The sequence below is a fragment of the Pagrus major genome, chromosome 6 (genome assembly GCF_040436345.1).
Source record: "Pagrus major chromosome 6, Pma_NU_1.0".
Classification (NCBI taxonomy): domain Eukaryota; kingdom Metazoa; phylum Chordata; class Actinopteri; order Spariformes; family Sparidae; genus Pagrus; species Pagrus major.
The window spans coordinates 26,865,856-26,890,563 of record NC_133220.1 but is presented as its reverse complement, the minus strand read 5'-3'; the positions used below and the strand labels follow the sequence as shown (position 1 = coordinate 26,890,563).

General features: G+C 41.9%; 1 protein-coding gene across 1 annotated transcript in view; it reads left to right on the top strand.

Annotated features, from left to right (window-relative positions):
- prickle2b (prickle homolog 2b) overlaps window positions 1-24,708 on the top strand; it is a 94,435-nt gene that overhangs the window by 698 nt on the left and 69,029 nt on the right. The window contains exon 2 of the mRNA XM_073467392.1: window positions 986-1,071. Within this exon, the coding sequence (XP_073323493.1) occupies window positions 986-1,071 (86 nt within the window). The remainder of the gene's footprint in view (window positions 1-985; window positions 1,072-24,708) is intronic.

Sequence of the window (24,708 nt, the reverse complement as noted above, 5' to 3'; positions counted from 1 at the left end):
CAATTTTTTGGGGCTGATGCAGATACTGATATAAGGGACCATGAAGCTGATAAATGCATGTTTTGTCTAATTTGCAATTATACCTCAAATGTGTTTATCAAACACTTGGAAGCAGCATATTTTACAGTTTAAAGGTGTTATTGATCACATTCAGCCACTGAATGTGCCATTCCATCTCCCCATCCCATTACATTCATGAACAACGCCACTGTTGTTCAGATCATCTGCCCCCTCAAGAGGTTGCCAGGTTGTTGCACCAGCCAACATTGCGAACGCTAGCTAGCATTAACGTTGCTAAGGCTAGCTAGCTAACATTAACGTTGCTCACACTAGCTGGCGAACTTTAGAGGATACAGCAGTATACTGTGCACGGCGCAGTAATATACAATACAATATACGGTGCATACTGTAGACATCCGCCATTTTTATGTTTTCTTTCCACAAACTGGCAGCGACCAAGACTGTTGTCCGCTGATGAAACACATGTGATACCAACGGCGTTATACTTCTGGCCCACAAACCTTGTTAGAATCTGGAATCATCATAATCTCTTTTCATAAGTTTCCATATTGGCGTATGTCGGACGTCTGCAATAGGCCAATATCAGCCAATAATATCGACCACCAGATATATCGGTCAGGCTGTCATTGGAAGATGTTACTTTGAGCTCTAGGAAATTGTGATAAGCATTTATTCCAACTTTTTAACAGACTAAACTATTAATCTATTAATCATAATGATAATAACCAGATTAATCAATAATGAAAGGAATCTTTGGTTTCAGCCCTCATTTAAAACCACAGGTAAAGGTAAAGGTTCATTTATTGTCATTTTACAACACCAGGGTTGTAAAAGTTTAGTCCCTTTATGCTTCATAACAGTCAAAAAAAGGATAAACAAATATGGATTTCAGAGGATGTAAGCGGTGTTGTCTAAAACGAGTGTAAACTATGACCCTTCATCTTCTCTTCCTGTTTGTCCCAAGCTGAAACCAGCGGATGAGCCGCAGAGAGGACAGCCCTGTATCACCTGTGGAGAACAGTGTCCTGGCTTCGCCCTGCACAAATGGAGGTAAGAGCATCCCAGGAGACATTTGGGAAGAATTTTTGCCAGACTCTAGTCCCGCCACTGCACATTGATGCCCCCACACAGTAGGTTCTGATGTGCAGGTATTTCCATGCCAAAGATAGGAGTGCATTCGATAATCAAACCTGTGGTTTGATGCCATCTAAAGCATCCAGGAGGTTGGTTAGTGAATTAATACATGAAGAGAGCTAAAACCACAAAGTATTTGCTGCCCTGACATAGCGACCTGTAACCAGGTGATTAAGCCCCTAACAATTGCCCAGTACAGTACAAAAACACAACACTAGGGTTTCTTCTTCAAGTAGAGTGCCATTCAGGAGGAACCCTTTCAGATCCCTGCTAGTTTGAATAGAAGCAGCCATCCATACTGCTGTGAAGACACCATTGTTCAGCCCCTGTGCGCTCTAAGATAATAGTTTTTACTGGAGAGACCATTCTTGCAGCAGGGAGGATTCAAGCCTGCTGCCTCTGCACTCACTCTGTGAGACGCAAAATGTACTTCTGCTGAGAAACAAACTGTATATTGTGAGGAGACGCGATCATGCTATGAAGTGCAGGTGGTTTGGGTTAGTGTGTGAAAGAGTGTGACTAATGTGTCTGCTTGAGGAATGCAATGCAAAAAGCATCACACACATTCTAGGAGAGCCCTGAGCTCTATGAGTCGATCAGTATCAGCTGATTCCTATAATCACTTCAGTGACAAAGTGACTCTATAAGCAGTGCTGCCTTTAATAGAGATGTTGTGAGCTAACTTAGGGAAGCTCACTTTGTGGAAACAACAAAACCCAGAAAGCACGTTATGTTCTGATTACAAATCCAACATTGTACTCGTGAAACACAATAAGCTGCTTGACTCGGTACACTGAGGATTACTTCAGGAGGAGAGGTCCAAAAATGATGAGCTCAACAAAACTGAGCAGTGTGAAGTAAATGTTATTCACACCTGCACACTTCATCTGTAGCACACCAGAATGATTCTTAACGTCGTTTTTTCTGATAAAAGCACAAAACTACAGTATTTTGGCGAAAAGAAAAGTGAACCAGGTTGAAGCCAGGTTGTTGTAAGTCGACATGGCAGCCATGGATGTGTCAGGCATGTTCTTTTCTTGATGGATACCCACAATGGAAGGGGAGGGTCTTAACATAAAGACCATCCGGCCTGCTTTGCTGTAAACTCTTACAGGGGCAACAGCGGGGCTCAGGAATGCTGCCTTTAATTGCCTGTCTTTGCAGTCTCACAATAAAAAGTCAACTTCTTCCCCTCCGACAAACTGGAATAAAACGTTGTCAGTGGATGCAGACTTAAGGAGCCAGACTTTGTGTGCGGAGGCAAAAGGGCTGTTTTATAGCTCCAACAAGACTTTTTCTGTCACAAAGAATTTCCTGTCTTTTTATCAATAATTGTGTTTTCATGCTAATTTAACAAGGTATGGTAGTAATCAGGTGTCCTGGAATGTGGTGGACTCTGAGTGACCCTGAGGTTAGAGATAGGGAGATGTAGGATGCACGTGAACACGTAGCCTCTCCACTGGTCACATACCAGATGCTGTTTGTCTGTTGCTTCGACAAAACAACACTTTCAAATAGATTTGATCTTCTAATTAAAAAATAAAGAGTTGTTGTGGTGCATTGCTACATTTTCAAACTTGCATGTCCTCCAGCAGGGATGATTTATCTCTTGCCCCTTAAAGCTGGCAGTTACAAAGTCAACAGCAGAAATGTGTGGCTCTGTGGATGAATGATGTTACACGGGCTTATTCTGGCGCTGCACGTCTATTTAGATTCTAAACTACAATAAACACTTTCTTCCTAGTAAAACATATAAACACTCATGGCTTGTTGTACCACATTGGCAATATTGGTCCATCTCAACAACTGTTCCATGTCCATTTTATCGGTGGTGCTGAACCAATGTGTCCTAATTGGTTGTGGGGATCCCTGACCGACCACGATGTCTACATTTGTGGTTTGGAGTGAAACATCCCAGTAACTATTGAATAGATTGCTATGAAATTTGGTATAGATGTGTGTTCCCCAGGATGAATTGAAATCACCTGGTTTATTATTTAACAATTTTTTTATTTTTTTTTGAAATTTGTCCAATATACTTCAGTTCATGATTGAATACCTGCAAAACTAACAGCACTCCCATCAGACTGACCTGTACTTGAGTGCTAATAAGCAAATGTTAGCATGCTAACACACGAAACTAAGATGGTAAACATGGTAAATTATTCCTGCTAAACATTAGAATGTTAGCATTGTCACTGTGCACATGTTGCTATGCTAGTATTAGCATTTTGCTTCGCCTGTGTGTGCAGCCTCACAAAGCTGCTAGCGTGGCTGTAAACTCTTCGTCTCATTCTTCTAATGTTACATTTGTCATTCACGGGGGGGGGGAACTTGACTTAAGCTTTCTACAACATCATTTACCCACATTCAAATTTCAGTTATTGCGAGGGCTTGAGCTGTTAGATGTTTGACCAAAATGATCTTTTTCTTTCTTTGATTTATCTTAGACCTTATGAGGTAAAAGTATTTCACAAGAAAATACATAAATGAAAGAAAATGTGATTAATCTTGGTCCCGACCCTTAACGTACGTAAAGCTTCCACTTCTTCATGACACTGAGTTTGATGAGTGGCGCTCATGTCTGTAAGTAAGTTCTTGCAAGTTTGCATTTTCATACCAGTTTTCCAGTAAATCAAGCTTTGTTTTGGCATCATTTGATTTCTGAATATATTAGTTTCAGAGCACCATTCAGAGTTTTTCTACGACATGTAATCCATGTTGGTAGACATGTGTTTGTTTGTCGTGGCATCGCCAGGAGAGTCGAGCTCTTAGAGAATAAATTACAGTTATCGGTGCGAGGCTGCGCTACACAGCTCCCCTACCAGTCTCTACACTTTTAACACGTGTTTGTCTCAGAATGTCCTGAAATATTGATGAAATCTCTGAATATTCAATTGATGCATGTACAGTACAGGCACAGTTTTTTTCCCCTTTTCTTTCTTCTTCCTCTTCCGTAGTGCCCGTACTCTATATAAAATGTTCCCACTAAGCTAAACTCCTGGGGGTGTCTCAGCCTCGTCTTTTATAGTAAGTCGACTGAGTGTGTTGAGGCATTTCCCATTCAGAGTCAGCTCAGAGGAGCTCCTGGTATTTAAAATCACCCAGGCCTACCAAAACATTACTCTGAAGAAGTTGCTCTAGATGTTATTTGACTCAGATATGAGTGTCAAGCCTGATAGACCATGTCTGCAAACTTTATATTACAAAGAATTTTTTTTTCCCCTCGCGACTTCATGCAAGTGGCTGAAACTAGGACCGTCTGCAGTCTCATTCTGTGTGATGGAAGTTTGCTGTAGAGCTGCTGCTATTATGAAGCAAGTTCATGGTTCACAAGCCTGAGTAAATGCCCTTTGGCTCACAGTGTTCGGTGGTGCACTGAGTTTGACTGACATGTTTAAAGGTGCATTATGGAGTTTTTGGGGACGACATTTTAATCAGAAGAGAAAGAATCTTCAGACAAACTGGACAACACAGTTTCATGCTGTTTTACTCTGTTTATATGTGGCGGACCCCGCCACCTTTCTAGCTTCAGACAGTGTTCTGGGGGATTCCTTCACCAAAACTTCATAGTGCCCCTTTTAAAGGCTCGGTCAAAGAGCCAGGACACTGTTCTCTCCGTGCATCCCTTCAGATGTCTTGGGATAAGGTGGCGGAAGTTGCCGTGGAAAAGGACACCCGTGTCGCTCTGTTCGCCCTGATGTGGTTAAAAAAAAATGGACGGACAAAAGAAAAGCTTCTGTTACCTGACTGCCTGTGCAGCTCAGTAAGCTGAGTGGGCAGCTCTGGGCAGGTTAGCAATAGGAGTAGATTCTCCTCACACAACATGCTCCTGCTGAATTATTAATTCTTGCCTTTGGCTTGATTGATTTTCCTTGTGCTAATGAGACTCATTACCAGCCCTATTAACATGTGCCTTGAGTGCGAATGTGCTATCTGATCGGCCTGATCACATGACCCTCTTAGATCTGCATCTAATGTGCGTTTAAAAGGTTACACTTGACCTGTTGGTGGGGTTAGGTCAGTCCAGACATGAGTCACAGTACAAAGGAGGATTTATGCTATGAGATCCGGCTATTTGCCTATTCCTTCATTTCCCTGGCCAAGAGCACAGCATAAAACTTCATTTAAAGGTTTAGTTCAGGTTGCCAGAGCTGACCGGCGCTGGACAAAGCCTGTCCTTGTGTGCGACAGGGCTTTAGCTGAAACTTTAGCTGGCTAAGCGCAGCAGCAGTAGAAGAGGAGGAGAATAGCGGATGGTCGCGGTAGAACAAGAGGGATCAGGGTTGAGTTTTAACCCGGCCCTGAATGGCTTGCTGACGTCTGTCCCCTCGGTAACCCAGTCTGATCTGCATAACACAGGCCGGGCCCCGCTATTCACTGTGTTAACAAGACGGCCTGGCAAATAAAACTGTCAGGGCGCCCAGGCATATGAATGGGCTGTGGCTGTTTGGGCAGAAAAGAAGAAGACTCAGTATGAGGTGAGGGGGGAGAGAGAAAAGAAGGAGCCACACAATGGAAACTTAGCAGATTTATCACTGAGGCTATGTCTGTGTATTTGCATGGAGATGGGAAGCCTCCTCGAAAACACCTCTCTCCCTCCCTGGGCCTTGTTTTGGACTACATCTGTGATGGCACTCGTGTGGGTCAGGAGGCAAATGACTTGTTAAACTGGGCTTTTTATCGTGTAAATGGTGTGTTTTGTCTTTGTCATCAGGTGGAGATTTCTTTTGAAGGGGTCATATTTTGACAGGTCTGCGGGGCCATGTGATGTATGACTGATGTTCACAGATAATGCAAACCCAGAGAGCTGTGGAGCCCTGATATAAATCATAGTTTGACCTTTGGATTCTCAGACAGGGTTGGGCTGAACTTGTCGCGTCCCATCCCTCCTCTTTTACTCTCTTCCGCTGCAGTTTTCCCCCTTGTTTTCCCCTCATCTCGCCTAAAACCATCCTCCCTCTACACCGAGGTAAATACACAAAAAAAACAGCGTCTGATCTGCCTCTGTGAGCATCATGCATGGCAGTCACGGAGACAAAGATGGTCTACGCACGCAGCCGGCCGGGGTCCTGAGGGGCCTGACGGTCAGCTGCTGAATTCCAATGAAATCCCGGCATCAAAATTCGCGAGCCACGCTGATGTGACACAAAAACACACACAGAGGTCGCAGCTACAGAAAAGCACTCACGGCTGAATTCCTGCAGTATCTCTCATTTCCTCTTCTTCCCCGTTGTGAAGATTGGCTGGGGCTTTAATAATGAGCACAGGTAAAGAAACATTTGTCGTGGAGCGAGCACACAAGCAGGAGATATCGTCTGATTTGTTGTTTTGAATGCACCAATGTTTCACCAGCGCTGGCAAGAAAGAACACTGTGATCCTTTGATGTGGTTTTATTAGATATTCTGAGTGTATACTCAATCATTGTTAACAACCAGCTTTTATTTCTTTTTCATGCAGAGTGTTTCACGCCTCTTCTGTTTGATTGTGTTGGCTGGATGTTTATCTGCAGAGAGGAAATGATCTCTCTCATCTGGTTTAGATGCAGCTCGTAATTAAGCACATGTGACACCTCTGAAGACAAAGAGCACGTGTGTGTATGTGTTTTCTCTGTTTCGTGCGTCCTGGTGTGTCTTGGATGTAGCATATGTGGTGCATGTGGTTGTCAGCCTCATGTGGAAGAGAAAGATGGATGTGTAAGCAGTGACAGCAGGTGGTGTCACCTCATCCACCAGGTGGGTCCTGGACGTGTAACGGGAGATCCGGAGAGGTGCTGGGTTGCTCCTGTGCTCCATGTTTGTAATTGCTTTTTGTAACTTTCTGTTGCTCCTGTGTTATTAGCATCGCACGATATGTTTGTTGGTTTACTGACTGAAACTTTATTATTTTTAACTTAAAGGTGCACAATGTAGTTTTGGGGAAGAAATTTGAATCAGAAGAGAAGCCTAAACAAACTCATGAATAATCTTTTGTTGAATAAACTGATTAAACAAACTGACCTTAAAGGACAACACAATTTTGTTTATATTTGGCAGACCCTGCCACCTTTCTAGCTTCAAACAGTGTTCTGGGGACCTTGTTTTCCTCTGAGAACAGCTTGTTTATTCAGATGTGGAAAAGATGAATATTTCTGAGTTTGCATTATGACCCCATTACTATTATAAATATTAAAATTCTGAGTTTGAATTTCTTCTCCAAAACTACATAGTGCCCCTTTAAGCTACATGTGAAAGCAGACAAAGCAGTAACATTTCTGTTGTGCGGTCAGTGAACTGTAGTTCCATTTTCTTCCATTTGTCTGTGAAAGAGAAACAGTCATGCTCGTGCTGTCGCTGGTAAAAGGCGCCACATGAGGTAAAATATATGCCAGGGTGAGGGCTGCTTTCTCACCTCAGTACCTCAGACAGACTGCACCCTCACCGCTGTTACTCCTCTTATTTTAGCCCTATTCAAGCTGAGCTATTCAAAGGTCAGCATGCCAGCTCGGCGTTATAATTATTCCTGTCATTTAGACTGTGGCAGTTTATTTTTTAGCTGCATTTGCCTTTTGTATCTACAGTATCGTGTTTGTAGGTGTCTTGTTTTATGGATAACAGATTTGAAGAGAAAAGCGTCATAAAGGGAGGAACTGTTTTTATGTACATGATTACATTTTTTAATTATCTGTTCCTGCAGCATTCTTCTCTTTCAAAACATCAAATGAAGCACTGGCATGTCAGATTAAGAAAGTAAGATGTACTCCAAAGAGGTTTTAAGGAAGCTCTATTGTTCAGCACTCAGCTATTTTCTTCTCATGTGGTGAAAGGCACTAAACTGACCAGCAGGAGGCAAACATGTCCAGTTTAGCCACTTTGTTTGCTCCAAACTGTTTCACAACAGACCAGAAATTGAATGTGCTTTTGATTGATTGCATTTTTGGTGAGATGGTAACAACTGAAAATCACCATAGGCCAGAAATGTAAATAAATGAATGGTCCATCCTCTCTGTCATTACTTTTTCTATGTAGGTGAATGATAAACCATACTGAGCTACATCATATAACACCATAAGACAAAAATAGGCACCAACATTATGCTCCATAATCAGAAAAAAAGCATTATCTCCTTCAACTTTTCAAAATACATCGTTATACTTTTGAATCACTGACTGTGTTATCTAATCAAACCCAACATATTCTCTTTCATATAGTCTTAAGAGAGCTGTATTATGTAGGACAGCTGTGTAAGTCTGTGTAATGTTTCCTGGCAGCTTCTGCAATAAAGCCAGTAGCTTTTCTACCCAGTATGTTCCCGGCTCCTCTTATCAAGGTCATCTCTAACAGGTGCTCATGAATTTGGATTAAGACTGATAGGCATCAGAAAAGTCCTTTCAGTCCCTCACAGAAGATGGTATGTGGGTATTTTCAGCATAATATGCTCTTACTGACTCGAACATGGAGACAAACTGAACAGTGTTATTTAATCACTCTCCTTTACCGACTATCTGTGAGATCAGTCTGTTCTGTCCCTCTCATTTAAAACCAAACTTTTATTTAAAAATTAATTAAAAGCATACAGCCCAGATCCAAATCATTGTTTAATGTGATGTTTTCTTTAATGCGTCACTGTTTCTGTACATGTCGGTCTTTTTGTATGGATGAGAGGTGTCAGATGGTAGAGTGAGCTATTACCTGGGGAGGAGCTGTCAATCAGAGCTGGAATGAGTGAATGAGGAGATGAAGCAGAGACACAAAGCGATCCATACAAAAATCCCACAGTGTGAAAAGTAGTGGCGTTTTGGCGAGAAGCTAGATTACTGGAAAAGGAACATTGAAGTCATGAATGCATTAAAAGATGTGACTAAAATTAGCTGAAAAAACTCTCTCCGTCTGACTTCAGACACTATTTTTTGCACTCTGTTGCTGCTGTAAATGAACATGCTCGTAGCCTCGTATCACTTGCAGCTGGTTTTCACCCATCTCAAATCAGCAAACCTCTGTAATTCACCCTGACCTGTTCACCAGCGATGCTAATTCACCCCGATTTTTGCCCTGGTGCTGATCCATGCCTTAATGAAGGCTTAGCGTGCTAAGCTGCCTTTGAACTGTCACTGGAAATAAAGGGAGGCTGGCTCTGTGCTGTCATATGCACAGCAAGTTAGCATTTACTGCGCTCAGGCCTACAATTCCAACCCGCCCACCCCGGTAGAGAGTTAATTCATGTCATCCTGACTGTTCCCCTGTTAGTTTCTTCATGCACTTCAGCTGGGAGAGCTTCTGAATTTGTGCTAGCTGATATCATTGAGCTGCAAATGATTTTTGCTCTTTGTGCTTTGAACAAAAGCTTATCTTTCATTGTGTAGTTCAGGCGTTAGTGTAAGAATTTGGTGCAAGTAATGGTCACACACACTATATATATCTACCACCTCTTCCCATCTCTTTCACCCTCCAAACAAAGTGACTAAAAAAGGTGCGAAACACATTATCACTGGGCCGAGGCAGTTTTCATTTTATGTTGGAACACACACACCTGCTCACCTTCATTTTCATTCAGAGAGTTTGCATTCTCATCCTGTTGTGTGAGCTCCATGGTCTCGCACGAGGTGCACAAGCTCTCAGCAGTCTTAACAGCTACACACAAACTCATGGGGTTGCTTGAAAACACTTAATGGATTAGATTTGTCTCAGAATCATTACAGCCTCTCTCACATCAAACTCTGATTTCCTTATCGGCTGAATGAGTAAGTGGATTTGGCCCAGCTCTGGAGACGTTACACGCTTTGCAACAGTTATTTTCATTATTGATTTAAAAAAACAGTCTCTAAAACATCAAGATTTAATGAAAAGGGGGAAGAAAAAACAACCTACCTATGCCACGTATATTTTGTGTGACAAAATGTCCCAAAAAAATTATGTCATTCATAATGATAAGCAATACTAAGAGTCTGTAACCATGCTAGCGCTTTTGGCATGCTAACATGCTTACAATGATAACATAAATGCAACACTTTTGTTTTTGCTCAAACTGCAAGAGTGACCTCTTATTGTGAGTCCAAGGCACACCTGTGCACTAATCATGCTGTTTAATCAGCATCTTGTTATACCACACCTGTCGGGTGGATGGATCGTTTTGGCAAAGGAGAAGAGCTCACTAACATGGATTTGAAGAAATCTATGCTCAAAATCTGTGAGAAATATGTCATTTTGATTTTTGTTCTAGAGCACAGGGTTGTACAACGAAAGGCAAGTTGTAGTTTCTTTATGCTACACAAGAAAAAGAAAACTACTTGTATAGTGGAGTGTTGAAGAAAGCCTGGGGAAAGAAGCTACTCCATAGTCTGGTGGTACGTCAGCGGATATATAGGTATCTTTTGCCAGATGGCAGCATGGTGAACAGGCTGAGGCTGGGGTGGGCGTTGTCATTTCGTATTCTTTGGGCTCTGTGCAGACATCTCACTTCAGTGATGACAATGATGTGTGGTAGAAAGTTAGAATTTATCCTCTGAGGACCTTGAATATTTTTCAGCAAATTCCATCGTAAGCATCAACCAACCACATGTCTGTGCTAAAGGAGAAGCTGGGAAATCACAAGAGCCGTTAGGATTCATCCTCTGGGAACCGTGAATGTATGTAAGAAAATGTCATGGCAATCCATCCAATAGTTGTCAAGATATTTAAATAAAATGGAGGAGTCAAAACCAAAAGTTAGCAAATGGGAATCATCAAAGTCTTAAGGATACATCATCTGGGAACTATGAAAGAAAATTTGGTGTCAATCCATCACGTAGATGCTGAGATATTATTGGAGCTTGAGACAAAGGAAGCAAAGATGAAGTCAGAATTTATCCTCTGGGGACCTCGATTATTTTTTAGCAAATTCCATGGCTTTCAATCCAACCACATTAAGGTGCTAAAGGAAAAGTTGGGGAATCCCAAAGGTCATCAGGATTTATCTTCTGGGAACCATGATTGTCGAACTAAAACTAATAATAAATGATAAATAAAAGTATTAAAAATAATAAATAATAACAAGTAATAATAAAAGAAAATGTCATGGCAATCCATCTGATAGTTCTAATTGTCAAGATATTTCAGTCTGGAGCAGATCAGACGACTGGCTGTCAGACAGTATAGATTTCTGCTTCATAAATGATGTAATTATTTGATTAGTCAGTCAGTCAGTTATCGAGTTTGTTAAGTCTGTGTCAGCAGTAGATGAGTGTGTGTAGGGAACATATGATTGATAGAAAAATGAAAGAGTTTCTGGAGTAAAGATTTCTTGTTAAAACGTGCTCTCTTCTTACTCAGTTGCCTTTTTTAGTTTCCAGCATTTATCTATTGTTGTCCTTAATCTGTCTTCATTCATTCATTCTACCATCTGTATCACAACATCCACCTCAGCGCACCACTAACCCTTCCTCTCTGCATCCCCCTTTCTCTTCCTCCCTGCGTTCATCCATCCATCCATCCATCCATCCATCCATCCATGCATCTCCTCATCTCTCCAGTTTAAAGACTGCCAGCCCAGTGCAGCGAGGTTTAAGCAGTGCACCACTTCAAAGACCTCTTTGATTATCTCCTCCTCATGTTTTATCCCCCCAAGTTCTCGCCATCCAGCCACCTGTTCCCTTCCGGGGGCTGTGTGGAAGAGAAAACCCTTGATCAGAGGCGTACGAACATTGTAGTTTGAACACACAGACCTCGAAGGATTTTAAGACTGCCTCAGATTTTGGAAAAAGAGTGTCCAGTTTTATGTTTAGGATTGTAGCAGCCAATAGAGGTCAGCATTGTACAACAGCAACAGCAGTATTATAAGCTGAAGTTTTAAAATGACTGGCAGTGAATGTATTTTCAGAGCTACTGTACGTCACAGGACAGAGATGATTACTTTGTTTATTAGGTCGACCTCATAAGTTAGAGAGATGCTGACAGTTTCTCTTTGACTCCCATTACTTTAATGACTTCTCCTGTTTTTATTACAGACCCCAAAATCCCAGCAGAGCCCGAAGCCTCATTTGTCCAACTGCAAAAGAGGAGCTTGATGACTCTGCAGTGTTAGATTATTTGATTGGTTTATTGATTCAGCGAGCACACTGATTATTGGTTGGCTTAAGTAGCATATTGTCCCCTGAGGATTGACTGTCTAATATTGGAGAAAGGGGCCCAGACAGCCACTCCGTCAAACAGCACTGAGGAGAAAACACAAGGCTTATTTGCTGTGTCGATGGAGCATTTTGATTCCTCGGACCAAATGTGTGAACGAGAGAACATGTTTGTCTTTTTGAGCCGACTGATCTCTTCAAACGTCACAGCTTTGACCCTTCTATATTCCTCTCTATGTTTTTCTCTCTCTTCCTCCCCCTGTCTGTCTGTGTCTCCGTGTGATTTGTCGTCATCTGAGGAGTGGGCGAGGTGTCGTCTTAGTTCTGCTCGCAGTTCTGCATGAGTCAGGGCCGGATCTAATAGGCTGGATGAGCTGTGATGCGGTTCCTGCTTCTGTTCAGCTGGTTCACCGACACTTTTTTCTCCCCGTTGTGTATTTTTGCTGTTTTTCCTCAGCCCATGTGTCTGTGTATACACGTGTATGCATATGTGTGTGTTTGTGTGAGTATTAATAGCAGAGAGGCTCTTAAGTGAAGGCTGTATTTCATGGATGAGAGAGTAGGCTGGCTCTCAGTGCCAAGCTGTACAGGTATCTATCAACTGATCTGGGTGCAGAGGGATTGGAGGGAGGGCAGGAAGCGGGAGATGAAAAAGGGCTGTGAAGCATGGCCAGCTTCCTCTGATAGAGGCCTGAGAGAAGTAACACACTGTTTCAGTGAGGCATCAGGTCAGCACATACGCAAACCAGGGAGAAAACAGGAAGACTACTGTAATGATGGTGGTTGTGTTGGGTAATGCTGAAGTGCCCATCAGAAGCAATTCAGAGACACCAATATCTGATTTTTCAGGTTAAGATTTGAGAGTTTCAACAGTCTGATATGATATATGGACAGATTTTAGTCAGGTGAAACATCTCGACAACTATGGGATCGATTGCAATGACATTTTGTATAGGTATTCATGCTCCCTAGACGATGAATCATAATGTTGTGATCTTTTGTTGTAGTGCCACCACCAGGTCATAGTTTTCACTCCAGTGGAATATGTTTATATCTATTAGATGGTATTGGCACACAGTTTGCAACAGACATTTATGTTCCCCAGAGGATACATCCTACTGACATTAGTGATTCCTTTACTTTTCCTCTAGCACCAACGTAACGGTTTACATCTGAGATACTGTGTGAAATGTCTTTCTAATGGCTCACCATGAAACAGACATTCATGTTCCCCAAAGGATGAATTGTAATAACTTCACTACTTTTGTACCATCATCATGTCAAAACTTTATTTGCCCAAAACCTCTGTTTATGACAAACATTACCATCAGTCTCAGCTGTACTTTGTGTGTTGTGCTAGTTAGCAAATGTTAGCGTGCTAACCATGGATGTAACAATTAAAATCTGGATACAGCTTCGGATGCTGCTCAATGGCGTATGCAGCCAAAAAAGCTCGACTTCCTGTGTATAAAATTACCTGGATCTTCTGCTTTGTAGGCCCAATAGAGCGTGCACACTGGAGTCTTCCACCAACCTTTCTGGTTTAGCGCCCGGATAACTCGAATGGGAATGAAATAATTTAATCTTGTGGCTCGTCTACATCCAAATCTTATCAGACCAAATGGATCAAATTATGATCGTGAAACGAGTCATTTCGCGGGGGTTGTGATGCTCAAAAAATGTATCCAGTGTTCTACAGCCCCTTTTACAAATGTAAGCTTATGGGTAAAGTGCCTACATACAGCCGAACGCTAGCATGGCTGTAGACTGTTAGTCTTATTGATAAGGATCCCTTATAATAGTTTTTAAAAAATTGTGCCAAAGATATGTGCCTGGAAATGCATTTCTATGCCTGAAAAATAAACATGCCAGTGCTGTGAGCTGGGGCAATTTATGAGCCTAAACTACTTCAAACATATCTTTGGCATTTCTCTACAGCAATTTCCTTGTTCTTCTTGCTGAAATGTTTGCTTGGTTGATTTATCGTTCCAGTCTCTTCGTTCCTCGAGTTAATTTTTTAAAGATATATTTCTGTTCAGATTGAAGAGACAGATTGAAGCGATAGACAGATAGATTGATGATTCATAAACGCACACATCACATTTTCCCTGTGCATGCTGAAGCCCGTTCAGGCAGGAGGATGTGACGTTGACATGTACTTTTAAGGCCTGTGTGTTGCAAACAGATGGCGTGGGCACTGACATTGAGTCATCTGGATTAAGATGGATGGAAATGAGGAGCCGGTAATGCAGACACCTGACAAAGTTACCTCAGCAATCAGACTGAAGCCATCATCACACCTATTGTGCAAAAAAGCGTCTCTGTTGCTTCGGCTTAAACCACTTAGAGCTCTGCATATTTGAATGTTGCACTCATACTCTGTCTCTCTGTCTCTATCTTCCATTATCGCTCATCTGGCCAAGTTTATTTGTGCAGGTTGAGCGGTTGCCAAGGAGATGAATGTGCTGTAAGTTTGCTGCTGCCTTGACAGTGGGCCAGACCAGTAATACTGCATTATCAGCGTGACAATAGCAGCAGAACAAATAAGGATAAATAGAGTGAACATGCATAGAGAGAAAGAGAAACTGAGAGATGGAGAGGTTGGTGTTGTGTACTTGACAATGTGTGTTTTTCTCTCTCCTTGTGGTCAGTATACTGAGTAATAATGGCTGTATAGGCAGAGTTGATGCCCAAGGGGAATTAAAATTGTTTTTGAGGTTGTTGTTGGCCATTGCTCAATGAAATGTTTTAGTGTTCCATGATGTGAAAGTTATTATAAAAGCATCTGACCCCTGCTCAGATTATGCAGTTCTGTGGGAAACAGAACAAGTATCAGAACATCAGCATTTGGTTGCTTCAATCCAAATAGATTGAATTTGGAGCGCACTCCATAGCCTGGATTTGATATCCAATTCATTCAGTTATCAGTCCCAAACCGAGTGACTCATTTGTTTCTGTTACAGGTTGATTTATTCTGGTCTTTAATCTAATAGATGTTCTAATCAGCAGGAGAGTTAAGTGCTTTGCAAGAATACCAAATAGTTTGAATTTTTGCCAGTGACATTTGATTGACTTCCCTCTGCCATACATAAAACAGACACGCACATTAAAAGAATCAAACCCAGACGTTTGTGGCGGGGAGTACTTCAATGTATATGCGGAGAAATTTCCCTGATCCATTCTTCACCGAGGAGTGAGGCCCTGTGAGTGCTGGAGTTGTGGAGGAATGCCTTCCATTTGTAATGTTTGAAAGTCTTGTGAAACCAGAGAGCAGAGTAACTGACCAGCGAGGTAGCCTTTCATTGTAAACCCCATCTGTGGTTTAGTTCTCAACCTGATACGGTTGTAGTTTTGGCTGGCAGACAGACTGTAACGATTCTCAAATTTGATGTTGAAAGAGCTCAAATTAGCTTTGACTATGATTGTGATATTCAACACTGGGCATATGTATGGCCTGGTTAGTTGGAAAGTTAAATAAATGCACACCTGGAAATGTAATCAGAACGAGAGCCTGCAGTCTCACCTTTTGACTTGGTCCAGTTAACAGTGTGACTGTATCACACATTAGTCTCGGGGGCTGATGCAACGCCAGTAAGGTACGATAACACCTTCTGCGCTCCCACATCAGCTCTCCCATCGGTTCCCTGTCACGTAACAGACCTGCATATAAGCCTGTGTTATCCTGTCCAGCCATGACAGTGAATGTGACTTAGTTAAGTGAAAGCGTGACTGCAAAGTCCAGAGGCGGAGAGCAGAATGAGCTGATCTGTTGAATCAAAAGGCCGTTGTATGCATGTCAGAGGTCAGCTTTTAACCAGCAAATCCCCTTCTCTCCCATCTAATCCTCCGCCCTGGAGTTTTCCCACACCGCAGGCTCATCTCGGACCAACCAGAGGGCAGACAGACAGGCGTGATGGCTCCTGAGAGCGTCCATAAGTCTCAGACTAGATAAACACGTGTCGTATGTTGGTCCAGCAGAGATCTCCTAGCCTGAAGGTAGAGCCGAACTATGGCTACAACTCATAGCCTACAGTATTTAAGGAGGTGTTAGAGTAAATTCAATGTTATGTCAGTTGGTCAAATTGTCAAATTGTGTCCATTTATTATAATAAAGCAACATATTCATTCTAGAGAGAAATTAACATGGCGGTTGCTCCAAAGACTTACACTTCTTAATATAAAAATAATAATAATAATACAGCTTGTTTTAGTAGATTGCCTTTTTGTGATTTTAACCAACAGTTCGTACCAAAAAAACACTGTCATCCCTGTTTCCCAAGTAAATCACTGAGTTGGGTTTCTTTAGCACTATCCTAGGTAACAGTAGCTAGCTTGTGAAAACTGTTAGGCTACTAATTCTTTGCCAGTGGATTCACAGATTTGGATTCACAAAATGAAATATCAATCAAGTGAAAACGGCAGGTTTATTTTTGAAAGTGTTTCAAGTGAACAACAACATATTGTCTAGTGTCGAGGCTAATTTCTAGATGTGCAGTCGTCCAACAGCCACCACCAACACTTCCTGCGTGAGGTAGGGCTAATGCTAAAGCAGGCTAGTGTTCTATAAAATTGTTCAATTTTTGTCTATATTTCCTGTAATTTACTAATGTTCTGTTTGTGCTAGGGTTTAATATTTAGATTTCAAATGACTACCTCAGAGCTGTCCATTTCCCAGTTTTGAGGTAATGCTAGCTAGCTGCTATCATTCAGCTTGGCTTTGGCCGTGTAGCCTTCCCGTAAATATTGTTTGGACCAGCTGACAAACCTCAATTTATTTCAGCCCCTTGGTTGCAATTCCAAAATGGAGATAAAGGGAATTTCTGACATTTAAGATATTCCCTACTTTGTGGGAAGAACTAGGCTACAGAAATGTTAGCTAGCAAAATGGCTGCAAAGTCATCATTTTCATCTAAAAGAAATCTGATTTGAAAGAAGCCACAGAGTGTGTTCATATTTATTTTCACTGGTTAATGAACCTCTATCAATAAACTATAAACTAGCTAACTAAAGACTAACTCTGGTGAGATTATAAGGTTAGCAACGTTGTGGGCAGCTGTCTTGGGGAGCCATATTTTGGGGTCTTAAAAGACACAGATTCACCTTGTGTCACTTAGTTTTACACAGTTTAAGAATTTACAACAGTTTATGTCTGTACATGAGGCCTACGTTATTTCCTAATCTTTATGGTCCTGTCTCTGTAAATGAATTTGTAGTAAGTATTGGTTGTTTTCTATGGGCAAATACTGAGGTTTGGATGTATAGTCTGCCGTGTTTCCTGGATTTTTAAGAAACGTGAAGGCAGCAGCACACAAATTTGTGCCTTAGGAGCCTCTAACACATTTCTCTCCCCTGGTGTTATTATCAGTCCACATTTGCTCTCACAGAGAGTCAGCAGTTCTGGCCGGTAAAGCTGACTGCTTAGTCAGGCAGGCTCGAGACCTGCACTCTGCACCTCTGCATTCTTTCACAGTGAGCTTTGCTTTGCCTCAGTTCAACCCCCCTCTGTAAAGAATAATGTTGCCTGGGGCCGACACAGACCACATTACACACACTCACATGCACACGCTCATCGTTTCCCCCACAGACCGAATCGCTCATTTGGTGTGGAGATCAAAGACTCCAATATTTATAAGTGGTCTTGGGGTGTAATTTGTTTCTCGTTTGATTCTGGCGGGACCCTTCCCCCGTCTTCCCCTTTTATTTTTTATCTGCGTGTTTATTTATTTATCTGTTTAATCCAAACCTCTTCATCCTCATTACAGCTGCTTTAATGTCCTCGGCGTGCCGAAGCTAATTGAAATGTAATGAACGCCGTGTGAGTGCACTCGGAGTGAAATGTAAATTGTTTGCCTGCAGCTCTGGTGATGAAACAGGAGGAAGACAGATTGGATAAGCCGCAGTGTATGGAAAGTCCTGTCTCCTGTCATGTGGGAACACGGAGCTGTATATTTTTTATGGCACATTTTTACTCCCATCTGGTTGGCTTATGAGACTCTTGGCTTTGTTTGTTTGTTTATCTTCTAATGTGTTTTAAAGGCCGTTTTCATCTTCTTAGCCCCTTTATAAGCCGCTGTTTGATCCGCATCTGTCACAGCCGCGCGTAATGGCTCCCCAGTTGTTTCCTGATCTGGTTTCCAGCCAGTCAGCTCGAGCCTCGTGCCTCTGATTGACACATGAGAGTAAATATCTTGTTCTGACAATGGGGTCGGATGGATAATTGTTGACATAATGTGTGTGTGCTTTGCCTCACCCTCCTGCTGCTTCTGCTGTCTAAATTAATATCGGCGTCCTCACACAGGTGGGATACGAGTGTGTGTGCGTGTGGGACAGGTGACAGGTACGGGTTAGCGTGTGTGACAACAGGTGCTGAATGCTGGAGACTCTTTGTTTTATTAAGGGATGTCCTGAGGCAGGTGTAGCCCGAGCAAGTACAGGTGTAGTTGTATGCGTTTGTGTGTGTGGCACGTGCCTGTAAGAATGGCCTCAGCAGAGTCAAAACCCGTAATATTTAATAGCTTGACACCTGAGCCGGAAAGCGTGCCTCGGTTTATGACTCATTGTCAGGTGCCGCTCAGCCCGAATATCCAATCTCATGGTCCAATCTGAAAACAAAGCATGATGGGATGGACAGCAGCGGGACGCCAAGCATGTGTGTGACCTGATGTGACACACTGACCTTGTTTTTCTCTTTATTTGTCTGGGCCTGTCTGAGAAAAAAAAAACTTCATTAGTCAATGCTCAAGGCTCCTTCCCTTCCCTCTGTGTGTGTGTGTGTGTGTGTTATATTTATTCGTTCAGAGGACACACATACACACACACAGATGTCAAGTTGATGAAAATTTAATTGAACTGCTTCACTATTTTTTACCCCTCTCTCTCTCTCTCTCTCTCTCTCTCTCTCTCTCTCTCTCTCTCTCTCTTTCTGTCTAGGTAAGCCGGTCACGTCTCGGTGTGTATGTGTGTGTGAAGCCGCTGTTGAAGGTACGTTAGGCCAGAGTTGGAGCTGGGACTCATCTGTTTGAATTGCAGATGCTCTAACTCAGACAAGCTGTGCTCCAAGTCCCTGAATAATGAATCTCGAGCACAAGGGGAATGGTTGATGGGAGCATGTGTGTGTGTATATATATCTGTTGTTTCTGGATTTCTGCTTGTTTATTTATGTGTGTGTGTGTGTGTGTGTGTGTGTGTGTGTGTGTGTGTGTGTGTGTGTGTGTGTGTGCACCAGCCTTTATTAGTATGCTGTGGTGTCTGTTATGTTCCTGCTCTGGCTGGTGTCGGGGGCAGAAGGAGCCGGCTCACTGCTGATGTTTCTGTCCAAACTCAGAGTGTGTGACAGTTTATTCATACGGCAGATTAGAGAGGCTTGATGCTTATTATGATTGCAGTCATTTGCAATCTATTCATCATTTGTTCTCTACAAATGTAATGATAAAACTAACAGTTAAAACATGTTACTATAAGAGGATGCTTTATTTTATCCCATTGTAAGCAGATTACATTTAAATTGACTAAAACCAACAGTGAATTGATCCTCAAACTGGCGGGCTATAGATCATTCCTCTGTGACATAGACCTCTGTTGTTGTTAAAGGGGCAGTTCGTCATTTTGGGAAATACACTTGTTCGTTTTCTTGCCAATTTCTGAGGAGAAGATTGAAAACAACCAGCAGCCAGTTACCTTATTCTTATCTGTACCTTATCCAAAGATGGGAAGCAGCTAGCCTGGCTCTGTCCAAAGGTTGCTTGATGCTTGACAACCTCACAATGATGGCGAGACTCGCGAAGCCAAGAAATAGTCTGACACATGAACCTCAATAAAACAACCTGTTGTTTTTACACTTCGTAGTGAGCTTTAGAGGTGCATGCTGGTTGGCAGTTTTTGGTAACTCCTGTCAGAGCCAGGCTAACTGTTTCCCCCGTTTCCTTTCTTGTGCTAAGCTGAGCTGAGTGGCTGCTGGCTCCAGCTTCATCTAGTGGAATTGATTTTCTCATCTAACGCTAACAGGAGAGAGAACAGGTATACTTTCCAAAATGATGAGCTACTTCTGAAGTAGCTCATCATTAAAAAATGATTAATAACATATAGATGACACTGAGTAACTGGTTGCTTTCTTAGTTTATTTTGAGGCACTTTACTTTTGTTTTGAGTGCATGCAGTGGTCAGCTTTTTATGAAATGACTTTGCCTTTCTTGACAGTGAAGGTCTGTGTTTTAAAAATGTATGTCCATTAGTATATGCAAATCTGGGGAAGTACCAAAAGTAGACAAGTTGCCATTACTGCGCTAGCATCTCTCTACAATATCTGTGCATTTGATTGCAAGTTGTCCTCAGAAGTGAACAATTTTCTACTTTTACCTTTACTTTCTTTGTAATGTTACTTTTTGAAGCTATGTCTAGGAAATCTGGAAGAACCTGTGCTGTTGACAGCTGCTAGCTAGTACAGTAACATTAGTATATTGCACAGTACTTCATCACAAATGTGGCGGATGGTCAAGTTTTTCTGTATTTTTATTTAATATGAACTTTTTGGGCTGTATGTCTCATATGTTAAATCTGAATAATGCTAAAAGCCCCCACAAATAAATGAGTAACTGAGGGGCAGCTATCTAACATCTTTAACCCAACTACCCATGCTGCTCTCAGCATCAGCAGCAAACATTTAGCTGCCACCGCACTAATGGCAGTGACGCTACATGGCAGAACACACAAGCACTCGGCCAGATTCATCCATAATATGAATGAATGGGCTTGGGACCAATGGCCACAGAGGGAAGTCAGAAAGTAGTTAGAGACGGACTATCACTGTTGGTTTGGGTCTTTTAATGGGGTTTGTTGACAATAAGAAAAATGTATTGTGCGTTGACTGAGTAGGACAATGTCATTGTCCCCGTTGGGTTAGCTCCGGAGCTAGTGTTGCATATTATTTGCACAGACAGAGACTATATTCTGTCTGGTGTGATTAATGATGTGGGACAACAGAGGGGAGAGTGGATGGCTCTGCTTCCCAAACACAATAGATTTACACTAGGCTGTTGCTGAGAAACACACACAGACACACACACAGACACACACACACACACACAAACACACACGCACGCGCGCGCGTCAATAGGTTTTACCTCACTGCCTACCTGCCTGATGCAATTGGATTTTGGTTGGTCGACACCTGTGTGCTCCAGCAAGTTATAATGGAGAGAGTGATAAAAAAAAAAAAAATTGCACTGTGTGTGTGAGAGAGAGACAGAGACAGAGACCCGGAGGCAGGCAGCTTCTCCATGCATATGGCTGCACATGTAGACATCTAATCTGGAGAAGTCTGTTTGAACTGAACTGGAAATTCAGCCCCAGAAGGGACAGAATCATAATGTCGGTCGACTACGGGGCTTGGCAAGTCCCTGTGGAAGCGACTGTGATGATAACTAACTACCTGACAGCTGCGAAGCATCCACAGAGCACTTGGTGGATTTGGCAGAGCTGCTGGAGCGTGAGCGTGCTTGGCTTAAAAAGTTTACAGTCGTTGCACAACAGAGAAGAAATATCAATGCCTACACACGCTCACGTCGAGCATCACTTGTGTTGTAAGGAGTTTGTGACCCCACTGTTGCTTGGAAGTTTCATAACTGTCGAAATTATGTTTTTGTTGTAGCTGCCATTGGCTTATTTTTATAGTGCTCAGCTTTAAAGTTGCACAATGCCGATGAAGCAATTTATCAGAACATCTGTCAGATCTGTGACTCTGGTAATCCTTTATCAGTGAGTTTATCTGTCTGTGTAACCACCAGTCAGTCAGGCATACAGGTAGTCACCATCATTTATCAGTCTGTTAAAATGGCACAAGTTATTCTTCTGTGACTTTGAAAAAAGTCGTGACAGTTCACTGCAACTTAATATGACTTTATAGCTGTAACTTTCTGATTATGCTTCATCTGTCCACAGTGGGTGGTGTTTTCATTCTTTGAGCTTTCTGTTGTCTGCATCTAATGTAGAATGTAAATAAGAAAAGAAAGCAGGAGCAGAACCAAAATATATATACATCAATTCAAAATTATAATAGCCATTATCCAGCATTTTTGTGATTATTGGTATCAGTGTTCTGTTTTGTTTTTTGTTTTTGTTTTTCAGATTGCAGGTAAAATAAATTAATTTTAAAATGTGCTACTTTGGCTCTGATGCAGCATCCTCTGTCTGTAATCGCCACTCTGTGGTCTCAGTCAGTGTCCCGCCCATTGTGCTATTTGATTGGTTACACGTCAGAAGTGATAGCCTATCAAAACTGTATAATCTGAATCTGCAAAGTAACTAGTAACTAAAGTCAAATAAATGTAGTGGAGAGGTAGTATGAAATAGTAAAGTACCTCAAAATTGTACTTAAGTGTGCTATTTGAGTACATTGTACTTTCTTGATACAAATTTTGACACAAAGATTTTTATTTTACTGCAATTACAAATCATATCCAAACATCAGTTATTGGTCACCTCAATTACAAATAATCAGTATCAGTATCGGTCAACCCCTAATGCTAGTGGTGAGACTCTACGGATGGCAATGTCAGTCCGATCTGACGGTTGCTTACGTGTTGTTAGTCCAGACAGACAGAGGTGAAATAGTGCAGTAATTAGGCTTTTTTTTCTCTAAGGTCCAAAATCAAAATTTGCATAAAAAGGTTGATAGTAACTTACCAGTTTTTTTCTGATCTATAAAAACTTTGAATCACAGTACTAAAACTACTGTAATTTTAATGTTGCACCTTTTCTCTTCTATATTTCTCCCGTATCATTTCTTCTTTGAAATCTGTTCAGGCAGGGCACTTGCTGAACCCGTCGTCACAGGTTACATCTGTCTTTGAGTTGCAGACTAAACAAAGAGTGATATTCTCTTCTCAGATTGTTTCATATGCACTCTTTACAGAGGTCTAAACTATCCAACATTTCACAATAAGAGCCAAGAGACATTAGAAAAGCTAAATATTGTCATGTGACACATCAGATCTGCCTCCTGACCTTTTGGGAGTTCCACCCCCAGTCTGTGAACCATTTGAGGTATCATGTGTGAGTGCAAAGATAACCCAGCTACTGCAGCTACTATTTTTAGTGTTTTTAGTGAGTTAAAATATGACATTGTACAAAGGTGTTGTCGATTAACTGAACAATATTAGAAAATATATATATATTCAGGAAAAGTAATGTTGACTTCTATACCGCTGTAATACTTTAATGTGTGTGTCTATGTTGTGTTTAAGCAAAAGTTGACTGAGTTGCACTAATCCTCTGGCTGCCATCTGTTGTTTGACCTCCTCCTTATCACACAGCCAGCCTCATCAGCTCCCGTATGTGTGTTTGTGTGTGTGTGCCCATGCCCAATGATGTGGTGAGTTTGTTTGTGTGTGCAGACCATGGCTGTCAGTCAGTCGTCATGGGCCAGACGAGGGAGGGTGGGGGGGTGTCATTAGCAAAGCCCAGCATAGGCCTTGTTTAGGGTTAATAGGGTCGTGCTCCTGCCAAACGAGCACATGTGGGACTTATTTTAGTCCAGAGGTTAGCCTGGCAGAGGGGGGCGGCTAGTTTTGGGGTTCACTTGCTAAGTGGGCATCCGTCATGATCATATTTCAGAATGCTTTCATTCATTGATTCGGGGCTTGTATCTAAGTCATTACGATTCAGGAAGCTGATTGAAATTCAGCCCATGAATGTGAAAAACCAGCATGAAAGAATAATGAACGATCGGCTTTGAGAGAAGTATTGATCCTCAGGCTTTCACATAAGTTTATTGAAAAGAAAAGCAACCAACTCCTACACCAGTAAGGATTTTTGGCTTTGTTTGCTGTTTGGTCATATGTTGATTTAGCCTCATAACACTTTTGTTTTCCATTGACTTCCATTCAAACAAGGGCAGGCTGGGAAAAACCCACATCTGTTTGTATGAAATGTGTCTCTTGACTCAGACTGGTGAAGTCTGTTGCATTTGTGGAATATAAACAATTGTGACCATCAGAAGGAGTCTGTAATTCTGGCAGTCTCACAACATTTGCTGCCCTTTAACCCTTTAATTTGACTGTTGATTGTACTTTATGTCTGTGGTCTAACTCATGCTCATCTGCTGTCTTGCTGAGAGTTAGGTGAGAAGATCGATGACATTCTCACAACTATTTACTAAATAGGAAGCTACCGCCTGTGGCCAGTTGGCTTAGCTTAGCATAAAGACTGAAAACTGGCAAATAGCTACCATGACTCTCTAAAAGTAATAAAATCAACATACAAGCCTATCTAAAGCTCTTCCTGGAGTCTGGTCAACAACTTGAGGATTTAAGACAACCAGCAGAGAGACTAAGAGTTTACGGCGACAAGACAGTGGTATCAATTTTCCCATCTAACTCTCAACAAGACAGTGATGAAAATGTTTAATTACTCCTTTAAAGGAGTAACCTGACTTATACCCCTTTCAAAGCGGACAATGACCTATATTTTGTTTTTC